Source organism: Lissotriton helveticus, chromosome 5_1 (genome assembly GCF_964261635.1).
Source record: "Lissotriton helveticus chromosome 5_1, aLisHel1.1, whole genome shotgun sequence".
Classification (NCBI taxonomy): Eukaryota; Metazoa; Chordata; class Amphibia; order Caudata; family Salamandridae; genus Lissotriton; species Lissotriton helveticus.
In genome coordinates this window covers 395,430,306-395,446,489 of record NC_136065.1, presented here as the reverse complement: position 1 = coordinate 395,446,489, position 16,184 = coordinate 395,430,306, and the positions used below count along the sequence as shown (strand labels likewise).

Sequence of the window (16,184 nt, the reverse complement as noted above, 5' to 3'; positions counted from 1 at the left end):
AGAGGCAACCTTCCCTTGTGCAGGTACTGGCTGCTTTCACTGATGAATTCCAAAGAAAGGTTTATCCTTTTACTCAGGTAATACCTTCCTATTGACTAATGAAAGAACATGAAAAAACACGCAGGCTAGCCCCTATTGCATTGTCTGTTGTACTTTATTCGACCTGTGGAAAAATAATGGATTCAAGACTACAATGACAATAATGGCATGTGAGAAGGGCCAACGCAAAATAACATTTAAATCTCAGCCCACAAGAGGTATACACCATTGCGAAGCTAAATAATTATGTTTTGAGTGTTGCCATCAATTCATAGGATTTCAGGCCATTTTGGCAATGCATTGAGGTTGATGTGCTGCTGGTCAGTCAGAAAAAATATCCTTTATGCTGTGAAAAGAAAAGCACTGTCTGGCATTTCATTGGACAGTCCCTGCAGTCATGATAAGTTTTTCAATAGAAAGATGTTTGAAAGTAAAGCACAATAAATATCACTACAATGGACACGGGTGTACTGGCCCACTTACCTCAAACAGTCTTTCAAAGCTATGTGCAAATCACATCTTCATACACTGCACAGATATCTTTTCATTTAAAAATCTCCATTTGGTTTTGTCAGTTCCCATTTTTCTATACAATCGTGAACTAATGGACATTCTATGGAAGACACTCAATAGAAAGGTGTTGTTACAGGTACATGTGCTTTCTTAGGGAGAAGGTGTAGGAGAGTGGGGTCTGCAATCCTATGGTCACCCCAGATTTTTGCTTTTTGCTTCACTGGTTTACGACTTTCCCTGGCTGTGGGCCTGCTAATCAGACCCACAGCCTAGCTGTTCTCTCTCTAAATTGACAACCATGTACTTTAGGTGCATTTACCAATTGGTACTGGGCCACCTTATCAGTCCCTGTACAGTATACCTTCGGTATCCAGGGCATAGGTGTACCCAGGGCCTACCAGGGGCTGAAGCATGTATTATTCCACCCCTGGCTGGCCATCTAAATCTGACACAACTGGCTGCATGACAGCTGGGGCAAGGTGGTGTAAACACCCTTTGCTGTAGATATAGTATACCTATATATAACCCTAAAATGAACACATATATTCCTATCAGTCACTCCTATGGAAGGCCTTAGCAATCCTGAAGGCAGAGTGCTTGGAATTATGTGAGATGGTGCTCTGGCATGAGCTGAGCCCGTTTGCAGCTTGCGGAACCAAGTCCTAATAGCTGTTCCATGATAACGCTATACCATATACTCTTAAGTGCATTATCAACCTCGCGGTTAAATGCTAACTCTGGTATAACATTATCAAAACATGTAGAGTAGGGTGTCATACGATTTGGAATACTACCCCCTCGCCAATTCATGGCGACGGGGGTAGCATTCCACCCTTCTAGAGGGACACGACATGTATGTAACTGTGAACCCCGGTTAAAGTTAACTCGAGCCTCAGCATCACAAAATGGATGCTGCCACCACAGACACAAGTCTGACCTCCTGCTGCTGGGAGTCCTTCCAGCGAGAATGGCTTGGACAAAGGGTTTCCTGCCTTGGGAGATGCTAGCACCACCCCAGACAGGATTTTGTGTTTTGAGGTAGGGAGGCCTGAAAGGAATGAGACATGCCTGGGGCACTCAAGGTGCCCTGTGCATACACCGGTTCAAACCAGTTGCTGGGGCATCCCAGCCCCAGCTCTGGCGGGAAACCGGACAAAGGATAGGGGGTGTAACCACCCCCCTTCCTGGTCCCACCCAGGGGAGGGACCTAGTCAGTAGTGCAGCCCCCTTTAGGAGAATAAAGGTAGGAGCTGGTCCCATTCCAAATTAGATTATCCTGAACTATTCAACAAGAAGAAACTCTGGCCTTCGACGTTCTGCTCCTCAGAAGACTGAAGAATCTCCCTTGTGGGCAAAGAGTGTCCACCCTGCAACTGCAGGCACCATCAAGCGTCCAGCGGCTTCACTTTGTCGTCTTCCCTCGAGGATCCAGACTTCAGAGCCCGACGAGACCCGGATTCCCAGACCTCTCCGACCTCAACTCACATCTGCAGCAAAGCTGAGACCCGTGGGTGCGACGAGACACGTGGGACCGGCCATCTTGAACGAACCTGCACTTCGCTTCCAGCACGACTCCCGAGGTAAACTCGACCAAGTGCTTTGGGGATTGAGAAGCCCCAGCCCCGAGCAGCCCCTGCACCGAAGATCAGCCCTCCAGCATCCATGAGATCTGCGTGGGGCCCTTCTGCTTGTCTGCTGCTCGGCGCGTTGTCTGGCCACTTGCCGGCTGGCTAGTGGCCTCCTAAACGACGAACCTTTGAATCTTTGCTGCTGGTCTGGTTGCTCCAGACTGGCCCTTGCTCCCTTCCAAAAGAGGGGCACCCCGGACTCTCCTAGTCCGCACCAGACGATTTCTTCACTCACCGCGTGGGTTGCCTTTGCCAAGGCCTGTTGACTCAAATCCCGGATCCGACACCGCCGACAGCGAGAGCCTGCGTGGGACAGCTCGTGCCTCCATCCTGGTCGTCGAAGACACCTCCTGGTCCACGTGGCTGCGGAGTCAAGCGTCCACTCTTCACCTGATCGCGACAACAGCACCTGGTTCCTTCCTGGTTCCACACCGGTCACTGGCTAGTGACTTTAAACACTGTCCCCTCTGCTTTCAGGTCCTCTTCTTCACCGATCCACCCTTGGATCGCACCGGACATCTTCCTCCTGGTCGCCTGCAGCATCTTTTCTTTCAGGCTCCATTGACTTCAACGCGAGAACCTGACACACTTTGGCACCTATGCACCCGCATCCCGTGGGTGAGGTAACGAGAGCATTTCTGTGCTCAAGGGTAGTCTAACTGTCCTAGTGTCCAATTCCACAGGCGTTGTTGTCCTATCTAGTCAGGATTGTCCGTACTTACCTTTAACTTGAACTGTACTGTCCAAAGACGTTGTTGCGCATCTCGCGTGTGAGTTCACACTCTGCACACGCGTTCCGTGGGCCTCCTATTACTTACCTGAAGTTAGTGTAGCGTGGTCCCATCGATCCTACAGCCTCTGGACAGCTCCATTCCTTTTATCGACTTTCACATTCCACTTACTTAGTATATGGTTTGCTGTGCCCCTAGGTCACCATTGTAATTTTGTGCAACTTGTAGTATTTTTCGTAAGAGATTGCCATGTGCTTAGCCCTCTGACCTCATAAAGAGTTCAGAGGTGTTGTTATTAATAAATATACTGTTTATTTTCATAACAACCTGTGTGGTGTCCTTTCATCTGGTATTCAAGGGGTTATATTGTGGTAAAACGGCTGGCTTCACATGCCAAAAGAGTTTAGCCTAAGACTGCTTTGTCCATGCTACCATTAGGACAGCTGGTTGTTAGACCTGTCTGCCTTTAGGTAGCCCCTCCTAATTAATTATTTATTTTGTCCCCTTTTTTCCACTCAAGCCTTTTTGTTTTTTATGTCCACCGGATTTTTGAGGTGTTGGCCTAGGGGTTGGATGTTATTTGATCACATAGTCCTTTCTTTTTCTTGAGGCCTAGGTGCCTCTTCTGACTAAGAAAGTGGGGGATACACAAAATGGTGGCTATTAACTGCCACAACTGCCACCTTAGAGTCTGGACCCATAGGTTAGCATAGGAACGTTCCAGAACCCTCTGGACCCTTCTGGACCTTCCTGGGTCAGCCTATATAAGGCGGAATGTTGGGCGGCCATTTTGGAGAGAGGTGAACTTGTGAGGAGTAGAGTCAGTCAGGAGTTAAGGCTTCTGGGAGGAGAGGTTGGCGCACTGGGTAGGGAAATTGACTGTCTGCGGGCCTGCTTCCCTTCACTGCTGGCGCCCCCCCTATCTGAGGACCTTGCCTTGCCTTAATCTGAGATCCTGTCGCAATTTACCTCTGTGCTACCCCCCCTCTCATCTAAAAATAACCTTGGTTCGGTCTGGGTATCGAAAAGCCATTAAGCCAGGAGTTAGTGGGTGAGTGAGGGTACCGTCTGAAACCCTGAGAAATCAGGTGGGACTGTCTCTTGGCCATCCTCCGCAGTCTACTTGTGAATCGATGTAATTGAAGGTCCAAGAGAGACGGACCTTAAGCAGCGTAGCATCATCCACGCTTGTCTGCACTCACCGTTTATTATTCGAAATCGGCTGGGAAAGCAGGCGAACTGCGCTTCCTGGCGCTTGTGAGAGCTCGGCGTCAATGTGAGGCAGAAGAGCGTCTTCCGCGTTGGCTGCTAGGTAGCAGAAGCCCTGCCAGACTCCGCCTGACAAGTGAAGAGAAGGCGAGGCATCAGAAGGCAGGGGGCGGGACGAGTGAAGACCGAGCGGAAGCGGAGCTCTTCCACGAGGGGAGCCAAGAATCAACTTTCCCCTTCGCTGACAGGACTTCGGTGAGAAAACCACCGTCGGAGTCCTACAGACAGCGGGGAAGCCCTGTCGAGTGTTCTTTCACCCTTCGGATTCCTGTTAAGCTCGACTCCATCAAGTAAGCTGGGAAATCTGACCTGGAGGGAGAGGAAAGAATCGGCACTCCCAAACTCCCGGCAGAGCTGTAACTGTGATCGGGCTGCCGAGCCGAGGGGACTGGGGACGGAGAGCCCTGACTGAAAAACTCAACCAAAGCTCTGCCTATGTGCCGGGGATCTAGTGGAGGAAAGTAACCCTCGAAAGCTATTAACCCTCCACAGCTAACCTGAGAAAGGGTACACTCCCAGGATAGTTTAGAATTGTTAAGTAGTCAGATCTGATTAAGAGCATGGTCGTTACAGTAATGTTAGAAGTGGAACTTTGACGGTCTAAAGGGAGAGTGTTTACTTTCATTGTAAAGTCTATTTATTCCAAAAGTAATATCTGGTCTTATTGAGGTACTGGTAAAGTGTAACCGAAGGTGGTAAAAATTGATGGTACAACTAAATCCTGTCCTTCTAGGCAAGATAATATTGGACTCCATTTCTAGGTACAAATAATTCAGAGTTATCTCTGGAACCTGTAACCCATTGCCGTTCCAATGTGTCCTTTATGGTGATGTAAATCTGTGTGCATTTACGGAAAAAGGAGAATGGTCCACTTGCAAAGAAACTATTATTCCTATTAGTACTAGGTTGTCACAAATGAGTAAAGTCTGCTAATGAACTGAAGTCAATGTTATAATACATGGAATCACAAAAGTATGTCAAATGATGATAATGGTATCTGAAATACAGATGTGACAGATGGTGAGATTACTGAAAAACTAACTTAAGGAAAGATAAAGCTTTTCTACTTTTATAAAAAAACAAAATGAAGGTGTAGTGTCGTTATTTTGATGGATGGCCACTGAGTTACTGAGTGGGTGAGACGCAAACTTTACACATATACCTTTGAGTTAGGCCTTCCTGCTTAGTGCCAAGCTACCCTATGTGACTTGGAAACCCCAGGTCCAACACTGGTCTATAAGGTTGACTTACAACCAATCACCATAAGGGTTGTTTGGACTGATACAAGGTGATCACTAGAACTAGTGAGCATCATATATCAGGCCAACTTCTCTCAGAAGGAACCTAGTACAGTTTTGAAAAGCATCCAGTTCCTGAATGGCAGACCATATATTATCTGCAGCACTGTGCTCCTTTTATATGTTAGAGTAGTGCATGATGTGCAAATGGGAATTATAATGATGATGGAGGGAGCAGTGTGATCTTCCCATATCTATTTCTTCATTGAGCAAAACATTTGGCATAGAGATTAACTGATTGTATTTATTATGTTCTGTAGGCAAACTGGGCACAAGAAGAAGCTGAACACTTACATTGGCTTCCCAGAGATTCTCGACATGCAGCCCTTTATGGAAAAGACAGGTAAAGAGTGTACACCACTGTCCAGAGAAAATAATATGCCCTCTGTTGACCAGAAAATATCCTACACAAGTGTTTTAAAGTGTCCTCGAAATTATTACTATGTTCTAAAAAAAACAGGTACCAATTAAATCAAGAGTAGCATAGCTGTTACTTTAATTCTACATTGATGGAAAAAGAACCAAATGATAAAATGATTCGTCAAATTTGCTTCGTATATGAGGATTAGATAGTCATCATATTAATATAGCTAAAGTGCCTCAGGTTTGCTCATAAAATGTGGCTTGGGTGGAGTGCACCTAGCGAGGCTTCTGTAACCTGGGAATCACAACTCATGTGGTGTTCAAAACTGTTGTAGACTTTTGGGGGTATGGTGAAATTCAGAAAATAAAGTTATAGAAAAATGGAACTTGAGATAATGAAGTTAATTAATTAACATGGAAAGGTACTAGCCGCACATCCAAACTGCTTGATATGACAGTGGTGTAGCAGATGTTGTTAACTAATTTCAGTGGTTGCTGATGGGTTTTGAAAGTGCAGCACTTAAATCGCTGTTCGAATTGCATTGTGTTCCCAACCTCCTCTCGGTACTCCACGCCCTGCCCTAAAACAGCTCAGCCTACTAATAAATTGTCTATACAGTCAAAGGTTTAAAGAGCTGCCCTGATTTGACACTTGTGAAATTTTCAAATACTATAATGTTTTACTCATTCCCCCACCCCTATGGGTGTTTTGGGGTGCTTCTCCCTCAAGGAAACATTGAATAAAGGTGGACAATGTACATATTTCAGTGAAAAGCAATTCATATAGATAACAAATAATGTTTACCTGAGTTATGTAATAACAATGATTGCAGGCGCTTTCTGCTACTAAAGAAATAACATTAGTGATGAGAAATTCCAGCTCTGCATCGAGAGGCAATCAAATATGTTTCATGTATAACTTGAAAATGTATTATTCCAAAATATCAACTTGGCAGTTAATGGAAAAATTGCCTTCAAATTCCATTGTTTCATTTTTGATGAATAAATACCTAGGTATCAACAATACTTTTAATCTTTATCTGACTTTCAGTAGATGAAAACATTTTTCCAAGAATTAGTACCTTATAGCACTTACAGTTTGCTTTAAAAAACCTGTACCATTTATATAACAACATAAAGTGTGTTTGAGTGCTCTATTTTGAACTATCACGGAAAAAAAGCATACCGAGGGCATTACCAGGATAATTACTGCCAAGTTCCTAACACTAATCTTTTGCATGACGGCCTTAAAACAATTGTAAGGTTTGGCTATAACCCTCCTGTAGTGACAAGTCCCACTCAGAAGCATTTGCCGCTTCAACAGCTGCAGAAATTTCCTAAATCGGGCAGGCAGCATCTAGAAGAGAAAACAGTAGATGTCCTCATAGAGCGTCTAAATTCCCTACTCCTGTAATGAATAGATGATGCTGCTGTCCCTCCCTTTGTAGGCAAATGTCTTTCGGACTCTTTTATTGTACGTGCCACAATATAAGATCACTTTGACCCTTTGATAATGGGTCTTAGATTCAGTCTTCAATACTTTCCTCCTTTCTGACTCTGACATTGCACTGAGGCCTGTAAACCAGACCTCCGTGCCAGTGATCCTTCCATAAAACAAAGCAATTATTATTATTTTTTATTACTAGGATTTGTAGGGCGCTATTGAATCATCCCCAATGGGATCTCATGGCCCCTGGGATGCAGACAAAGCAGATCGGAGAGTGTGGTTAATGACAGAACACCCAGGTTTTAAGGAGGTTCTTTAACTGATTGAGGGTGGGGCAGGCCCGTATGTTCTCAGGGAGTCTGTTCCAGTGAAAGGGGGCGAGATATGAGAAGGAGCGGCCACCTATTCTGACTCTCCTTATTCTCATGGTGCAGAGCAGCTGTCGGTCACACGATCTCAGTTGGCGGGCAGGGATATATGGGTTCAACTTCTTCATTAGATAAGCTGGGCCCTTCCCCTGTAGAGATTTAACCACCAGACACAAAAGAATTCTACTTTTTTCCTGATGTGCAGCCAGTGCAGCAGTCTGATTGTTTCCCAATTGACTAAGGACTTTAGCACCCCTGAGAGTCCCTAGTAAATGGTATGTCAGGTACCTAGGGCCTGGGATCCTACAGCCTGCTGCATGTTTTTATGCCACCCCAATGCACCAAAATCACAAATTCCCCACAGACTACTATTGCAGGCTGCGTGAAATAATGCAAACCAACCATGTTTGAAATAATGGCAAAGACATTTCACCTCCACAGCAGGTCTCGGAGCCATGAGGCACGGTGCATTATTGCACGTGATGACATATCTGCATAATCATATATGCCCCTGTGTAAGAAAGTAGGACCTGCTTTTATGGTTACCCCCACTTTTTGCTTGATGTGATGCTATTTCAGACTAGTCTGAATGGGATCCTGCTAATCAGGACCCCAGTCTCGGTGCTTTCTCCCCTAAATTGTTATGGTAAGTATTTGGGTACATCCCAGATTGGATACTGGTGTACCCATATCAGTCCCTAGTATATGGTCCAAGGTACCCAGGGCATATTATAAGCAACATCTTTGAATGAAGCATTGCTTAAGTCATGGTGAGCAATACTTTGAAATAAAGCATTGTCAAACCATCATGCAGAACACTTTTCAACTGGGCATTAGTAATTATTGTGAATAATACTTTGAGACAAAGCATTTTTCAACTTGCACCATGTGTCTGACATTAGGACATAAGCTCCTTGCTTCTGAAATGACATGAACCCTGCCTTAAGAAACCACAAAAATATCTCCATTTAAGTTAAGACCTCAAAACCTAGCTTTTTCGGAGAAGTGTTCAATTGACCTCCTAAAGATTTATTCCAGCATAATTATATAACCATTTATTATCCCTTACACCTGCTGTCATCTTGATTCCGGGTCTTACCCTCAATGTAGATTGAGTAAAACCATCCAGGTTGTTTCCCTTGAAAGTCATCCTTTCTATCCCTGTGATCACTTTGCAAAGTGATCTTTTTTGCGTGGTTGCCACCAGTCTTTGTCCCCATAGTCAGACCGTCACCAAACCCAGTGGGAACGATGTTCCCCAGAACGAGTTTTGAGAGAACACACAGAAGGCAACTGCTCATTTTCTTGGCTACGCCTCTGGGTTGTCACTCACGTTCTCCACAAGAGAGAGTTTCCCCATTTTGGATTTTGACAATGAGGGGTAATGTGGGATTTGTTTTCAACAAGACAAACTAGAACTACTGAAAAAGTGGGTAGGATTGCCCTTGGGAACGTTTAATCCATTGGTTAGGAAGTGCTGAGAAGTCACCTCCTTGGGGTAGCTGGTGCTAAACATAAATGTGGTATCCCCACTAACTCCTTCGAGCACGTTCTGGAACTTCGGAAGATCATGCTGTCTGTGACCTGAGATGAGCCCTGAATTACTGCACATTCTCCCTCTTGTGGCAGAACCAAGAAGTGAAATCCAACGATCAGTTTGCTGACCTCTGGTTTGGCTACAAGGATACAAGCTGCATGAGGCATTTTCCTGGAAATGCCCGGCTGTCCAGTGGTAACTCGACCTGGACTGGACTTTCCTGTTGCTTGATGCCCTGAGAGTCTCCAAGTGTCCTCCCATGGTGTCCTGGGGGCATCAGAAGGGTATTGACCGGGTTGTTTGGGCACCAGAAGAAAGTTTGGAAACTTTGAAGAATGTTTCCTCCAGAGCTCCTGCACGGGGAAAAGGTGTAACAGACTGTTCCACAATATCAGATTGATTTTCAGCCTTTTCCTGCTCAAGGCTTTCAGCACCTCTTAAAAAATGACTAAGTCCCATTCTGCAGTAGGACTTAAAATATTTTCAACAAGAAATCTCCAAAGCATCAGGGCCCAAGCAGGACTAACCTGCTTCAAGTGTCCAGTCTTTGGTTCCACTGTGACAGCTACAATTTCAGTGGTGGCTCCCTCAGGGATGGCTTTTCTTCTCTGAAAGTGACCATTCTGCTTTTGGGCTCAGAAACTTTTTTGAACTTTGCTGACTTTCTCTGGGACCCATCTATTTGTATCTGACAACAGCTCCATATCGGTCATCCTCAAATCACGCCTAGGTGTGGGTCTACCACTTCCATAAATTATCATTGGCGCTTTATGCTTTTTGGCGCAATTTCTACTTAATCTGTAAATATTCATACCTCCAATTCCCCTTACTGGACGTTGCCATTTTGAATGAATTAATTCATGCATTTTTTCTATTTTATTATAAAATTGGTTGTGAAGTGTCATTGTGTTTTGTGTGACTTTTTCTACTGTGTATGCACTGCTTGAATACTTTACACATTGTCTTTCATTTAAGCCTGACTGTTTGTGTCACAGTACCAGGGACTGAATACAGGTTTAAGTTATTTAATTTGTGTGACATCCTGCGGATGGTGCCCTTATACTTCGAGGTGGATACTTGTCCACCCCAAATAAAAATCTACTTTCCTACACTCACCTTCTTTCTATGCTTGTCTTTCTTATATCCCGCACCATTTATGTCTTACCTTGCCTCCTTTATAGTGATGTGAAGTTGCTTTATAAAACTCAATAAATAAATACATTAGACCTGACTTTTATCTGAAGTTGTGCAGCAACCTGCTAAAGTAGACACTGAATGTGTTTTTCAGAACTTTCCTTTTCCTTCAGCTATTATTTTCATTGCAGCTGGCAATTATGTGTATGAATTGAGTGCTGTACTTATACACCGTGGAGTGAGTGCATATTCTGGCCACTACATTGCTCATGTGAAGGATCCTCAAACCGGAGAATGGTACAAGTTTAATGATGAAGAAATTGAGAAGATGGAAGGGAAGAAATTACATCTAGGAACTGAGGAAGACCTAGGTAAAATGTTTTAGTTGTGAGTGCCATTTTATAATACAATTTTTCTGGCAAATGTTCCAGATAAACCTTTATTCATAGTTCAAGCTTGAAATTTTTATCTGGTTATTAAAACTTGTTAAAAAGAAACTATATAATATACTATATACTAGTTTGCCATGTACAATCATATGCAATTGAAATGTCTAGGAACTACCTGTGTTATCTTTTTCCTGTTTTTGTGGGGTATACTGCGTTTTCTGCCTCTCTACCTACACCTCTTTTTTTCTAGCCTTTTGTTCAAAGTCTTTTTTATTTTCACCTTTAGGGGAAAAGGAAAAATAAAGAAAAAGGGGGGCACAGGGCAAAGGTCTACATGTACACTGCGTTAAGCCTACAATCCTATACAGGGCCGGCCGCGTTTGCAAATGGTTCATTTGTTACACAAAAAGGCAACACAAGGGGTAAGGATTAACACAGTATGCCACCTACAACCCCTTTGGGGCCGGCCGCGTAGTGCATTAAATTGTGCTATCTCAAGGTGAAGCAGGGATGGACACAACCTCTCAGGTACCAGAACTTGGATTCACGGGCAAGAGGCCCCAGAAGGAGGAAAAATGTTTTTTAAAAACCCAAAGATCAAGAGACGTAGGAGGAAGAATAGGTAGACGAGAAAAGGAGGAAGGAAGAGGCAGAAGAAAAGGAGTGGCATGCGCGGCCAGGAGGCGGGAAGGCAACGTTGCAGCCCTTGGAAGGGGGGTCATGCTGTTAGGTGGTCTGCTTGCGGGTGAAGTCTGTCGGGGGCAGGCGGGAGTATAGCATCTTCAAAGAGCCTAAGCGCTCTAAGTTTAGTGGGCATGTAACGCGCATGCTCTATAGCGCAAAGGTATTTAATCAGAGGTTGCCAGACAGCTTTAAAACGAGTGTCTCGCGCTTGCAGCTGCGCTGTAAAGAGTTCCATAGTGAGAACATGCCATAAGCGCATGTACCAAGCAGCTATTGGGGGGGCTTCCGCTTTCTTCCAGTATAGCGCTATAAGCTGCTTGGCAGCTCCGAGCATTTGTAGCGCTAGAGTCCAATCGCTGCGGGTGAGCGCCTTCAGTTTGGTAGGTTTAATGCCCAAAAGAATCGTGCTTGTGGCTTCAGGCAGGGGAAATCCCAACACCACCTTAATATGGCCGAGGACCTCCTTCCAGAACAGGGTCAATAGCGGGCAAGCCCACCAAATGTGTATGAAATCTCCAGACGCAGTTGAGCACCTCCAACACGGGGGAGAAGCCTCAGGGAACATCTTGTGCAAACGTGTGGGTGTATAATACAATTGCGTCTTGACTTTATAAGCATTCTCTTGCTGTGGGACGCTGCGATAGACCTTGGGGATAGCTCGCCATAGGCGACTCCACTGTGAAGGCGCGATTTCCGTGGCAGACGTCAACTGCGGTGGTATGGGTGGGACGGCGTTTCCAGGGGGTGCTGCAGGATCTGATAGATCTGAGATATCAGGCCCTTCGATTCATCAAAGGAGTGAATGGGTGGGTAGCCGCCTGGTGCATCTCTGCCGAGGAGACCCAATGCCGCAGCTGTGCGTACTGTAGTCCTGCTTCCACTGGAAGACAAACTCTTCTCTACACTGAGCGAACGTTTTGAGAATGCCTCCCTCATATAGATCGCCAATCACCTTGCATTCCCCTTGCGCCCATTTGGTAAAAGCTTGTGTACGATATGCCGGAGGGAAGAATGGATTCCCTTCAATGGGTGTGTGCGGGGAGGGGAATGTTGTGAGGCCTCTGATCACCGCCACCCTGTCCCAGATATCCAGGACCGTTTTAGTGGGCACCGCCATATACGCACTTCGGAAGCGTGCCACTCGGTGGAGCCATATGAGGTCCCAAATGGTGCGCCCAGTTACCATTCAATCCATGTGTAGCCAGCCCTTTTCACTCTCAGTTGTTGTCCATTCCGTCGCGACGCGGAGATGGGAAGCCCAATAGTAATCCATGAGGTTGAGACAGGCCAGTCCCCCTCTGTCCCGCGGCAGCATGAGAATCTTGTGAGAGAACCGCAGCCTACGCCCTCCCCATATGAACGTGGTAAGTTCGCGTTGAAGGCCCTGTATCTGATGCTGAGGAATAGGAGTGGGAAGGCATTGGAATAAATATAGGATTTTTGGGAGTACAGACATCTTAATGGCATTAAGTCTGCCCAGCCACGACATCACCAAGGGTTTCCATCCCCTCAGTTCCTCGAGAACAGCCCTCCTACATTCTCTCCAATTCACCTGAGACCTCGTGTCCAGGGAGGGAGTCAGCTGCAGACCCAGATTCCGAATGTGGCCAGTGGCCCTTTTATAAGGAGCGAGAGTCTCCAAAAGTGTTATCTCCTCCTGTGGAATCGTAAGATTGAGCGCCCAGGATTTGCCATGATTAATTTTGAGACCAGAGCCCCTCTCAAAGGTCTGCAACAAAGAGTGTAGGTTCGAGAGAGACTCCCGACGTCGCGAGGATGAGGTTGTCTGCAAAGAGCACCACCTTGTTCTGCCGGCCTCCAAGAGAGATGCCATGTATATCTGTCTCTTGCCTGATTAGCTCCGCCAGGGGCTCCACCACTGAAGCGAATAGTAGAGGAGACCGGGGACAAGACAACCCTGTCGGGTACCCCGGTGTATAGGTTCCGTAAGTTGCCCGTTTACTCTGGCCTTCGCCTGTGGGGTAAGATACGGTGCCATGATCATGGACACCATGTTCTGCCCTAGCCCAACTCGGAGGAAGGCCCAGTCCACCCGGTCGAATGCCTTCTCAGCGTCGAGCGATAGGCGGCATGCCGGGATATTCCAGTGGTGCGCTTTCCCAACCAAATGCGCGATTCTTCGTATATTATCTGCCCCCTGGCGATTGCGGATGAAGCCAACTTGATCCGGACCCACCAGACCAGGCATGTGGGGATCTAAACCTTTAGCCAGTATTTTGGTGTAAATTTTAAAGTCTGAATTTAATAGTGCTATGGGACGGTAGGAGGAACAGAGCGTGGGGTCCTTCCCCATCTTAGGGATAAGAGCTATCTCTGCCATACCCATAGAGGTTGTTGGCCCTTCCGTGTCGGAGAAGGAATTATACAGCCTCAAAAGAGAAGGCTGAAGTTGCGCTTGAAACATGCGATAAAAGAATAGGGGTAGGCCATCCGGGCCCAGCGTCTTTCCAAGTGGGAGATCTTTTAGGGCTGCAGTTATTTCCTCAGCAGAGAGAGGGCCTTCCAGTGTTCTAGCATGATAAGGGTGTATCGGGGTCCAGGCACATCTATCCAGCACTTCTGTAATGAGATCCGGCGACTGTGCCTCCGCCGTGTAAAGGGCAGCATAGTATGACCGGAAAGCTTCGCATTTAGCCCGCTCCGTGGTAACCCTCGTTCCATTCGGTAAATGTATATTATCTATATGTGTCTTGGCCCCCCACGCTCTCAAACGTCTCGCCAGTAGCCTGCCCATCTTATCTCCCCCTTCAAAGTACCTCTGCTTCAGTGCTAGTAGGGAGGTTTCCGCTCTATTAGTGCGCAAGAGGCGGAGCTGCCCCCGGAGGTTCGCCAGCCGCCGCCGAGATACGTGCGAGGGTTGTGCCTGGTCCTGTTTTTCAGCCAATTTAATGTCCTTTGAGAGAGTGTCTTTGAGATGCCGAGCCTCCCGCGCCCTCGCAATCGAGAGAGAGGTGATGTGCCTTGAAAGCATCCCACACCACGGGGAAAGGCGTTTCCGGGATATCATTACTTGCAAAGTAAGAGTCAATGGCAGCACGTATGCTATCCATGTCGGCTGGGTCCCGCAGGATACCCGGCGGCAAGCGCCACCGCGGAATACGGGTGGGGCAGACGGCTGGGTCCTGCAGGAGCAGCTCAACATGTGCATGGTCAGAGAGCGATATGGCCGACATCGACGCCGACAGCATGCCCCGCACAAGGGCATGGGATACAACAGGTAGTCGATGCGCTAGTAAGAACGGTGGACATGAGAGTAATACGAATAGTCCTGCACCCCCGGCGAGTGATATCGCCACGCATCTAGGAGGCCAAGATCTGTAATCTGCTTCCGCAGACTTGAGGACATGGCCCCCGCCCCAGTCAAGGAAGCTTCACTGTTATCTACCCCAGGGTCCCACACCAAGTTAAAATCCCCCCTCAGAATCACCGAGGGGTCATCCTGCGGTTCATGCTCCCGTAGGAGTGTCCGGAGGTAAGCGTCCTGCATCTGGTTGGGTGCATACACATTACACAGTGTAAATAGGTGCCTCCCAATCCCCACACTCGTCCTTATGAAGTGTCCGTCTGGGCTCCGGAAGGGTTTAGCCTCAACTGCCTGATGCCACTTCTGTACAAAATCACCACTCCCGCCATTTTGGTGTCCGCTGCAGCCCAGAATTGGAGGGGATATTTAGGGTGCACCATGCACGGTACATCAGCTTTAAGGAGGTGAGTTTCCTGGAGAAAGATAATATCAGGATTGTACTAGAGGAGATATCGCCATGTTTGCCGCCGTTTATTAGGAGAGTCGAGACCCTTAACGTTAAGCGATATTACTTTCAAGGGTCTCAGAAGGGTCCCAGTCATGTCCGAACCCAAGTTAGTCCTTCCTGCCACTGTAGAAGCAAGCTCTGGGTAGGGGTAAACGCGCAGAGAGGCCTTTGTCAAACCGCTCGGGAGACACGCTGCACCTGCAATACTGCCCTCCCGTCATACCTAGTAGTCAAGAGAAGAAAAGTGGGAATGTAAAGAAGAGAAAGAGAAAACAGAGAATAAACCAACAATGGTCAACCGGGCCACAGTGTCCTGTTCCAGGGACGGGACATCCTACACCCCAAGATTTGGATAGTACCAGAGACGTCACTCTCACAAGAACAGTTGGGGCTGTATCCAGGCAAGGAGCTCTGGAACCGCCTACGCTGCGTTCAGGTGGCCAGAGCAATGAGTGGACATTAACCAAGCTTTCCACCCCAGCGGGGAGAGGGGCGAGTCCCGGAACACGCAGCTCAATCTGTTAGGGGAGCCTGGCGTCGCTGTCAAGGGGTTGGTAAATGCTGGGTGGCTCCTCCTGCGTCCCCTTCCAGGGACCTAATATGCTCTATAATGTCCTGTTTGGCCTGCGAGGCTGAGCGCTCGTCTAGAGGAGGAGAGTGGCGTCGGCGACGCACAGTGAACCATGATGGTTTGGCAGGTACCCGCGTCGGAGGCGGGGGACGGGCAGGGCTGGCAGGCGGAGTAGTCGGGAGCCGAAGTAGTTAAGCCACCTCCCTGTAGGACCGAAGTACCCTGCGCTTGGATTTCCACTAAAAAATGAGAGCAAACGTGTGTCCCCATTGATAAGAAACGCCCAGAGTTCGCACGCCGTCTCCTCAGAGTGTTAGGAGCCAAGTCTTGGAAGATCTGGATCTTGTGCCCGTCATATGTGAGGTCCTGCTTATCGCGCGCCTTAAGAATGGCCTCTTTTTCTGTAAAAAAGTGAACTCTGGTGAGGATGTCCGGTAGCA

The 16,184-nt window shown here is 47.1% G+C and overlaps 1 protein-coding gene across 2 annotated transcripts in view; it reads left to right on the top strand.

The window, feature by feature from the left end:
- The window catches only part of USP48 (ubiquitin specific peptidase 48), a 725,601-nt gene that overhangs the window by 167,244 nt on the left and 542,173 nt on the right, over positions 1-16,184 (top strand). For both annotated transcript variants that reach the window (XM_078642611.1, XM_078642612.1), the window contains exons 8-9: positions 5,739-5,821; positions 10,519-10,698. In XM_078642611.1, the coding sequence (XP_078498737.1) occupies positions 5,739-5,821; positions 10,519-10,698 (263 nt within the window). The remainder of the gene's footprint in view (positions 1-5,738; positions 5,822-10,518; positions 10,699-16,184) is intronic.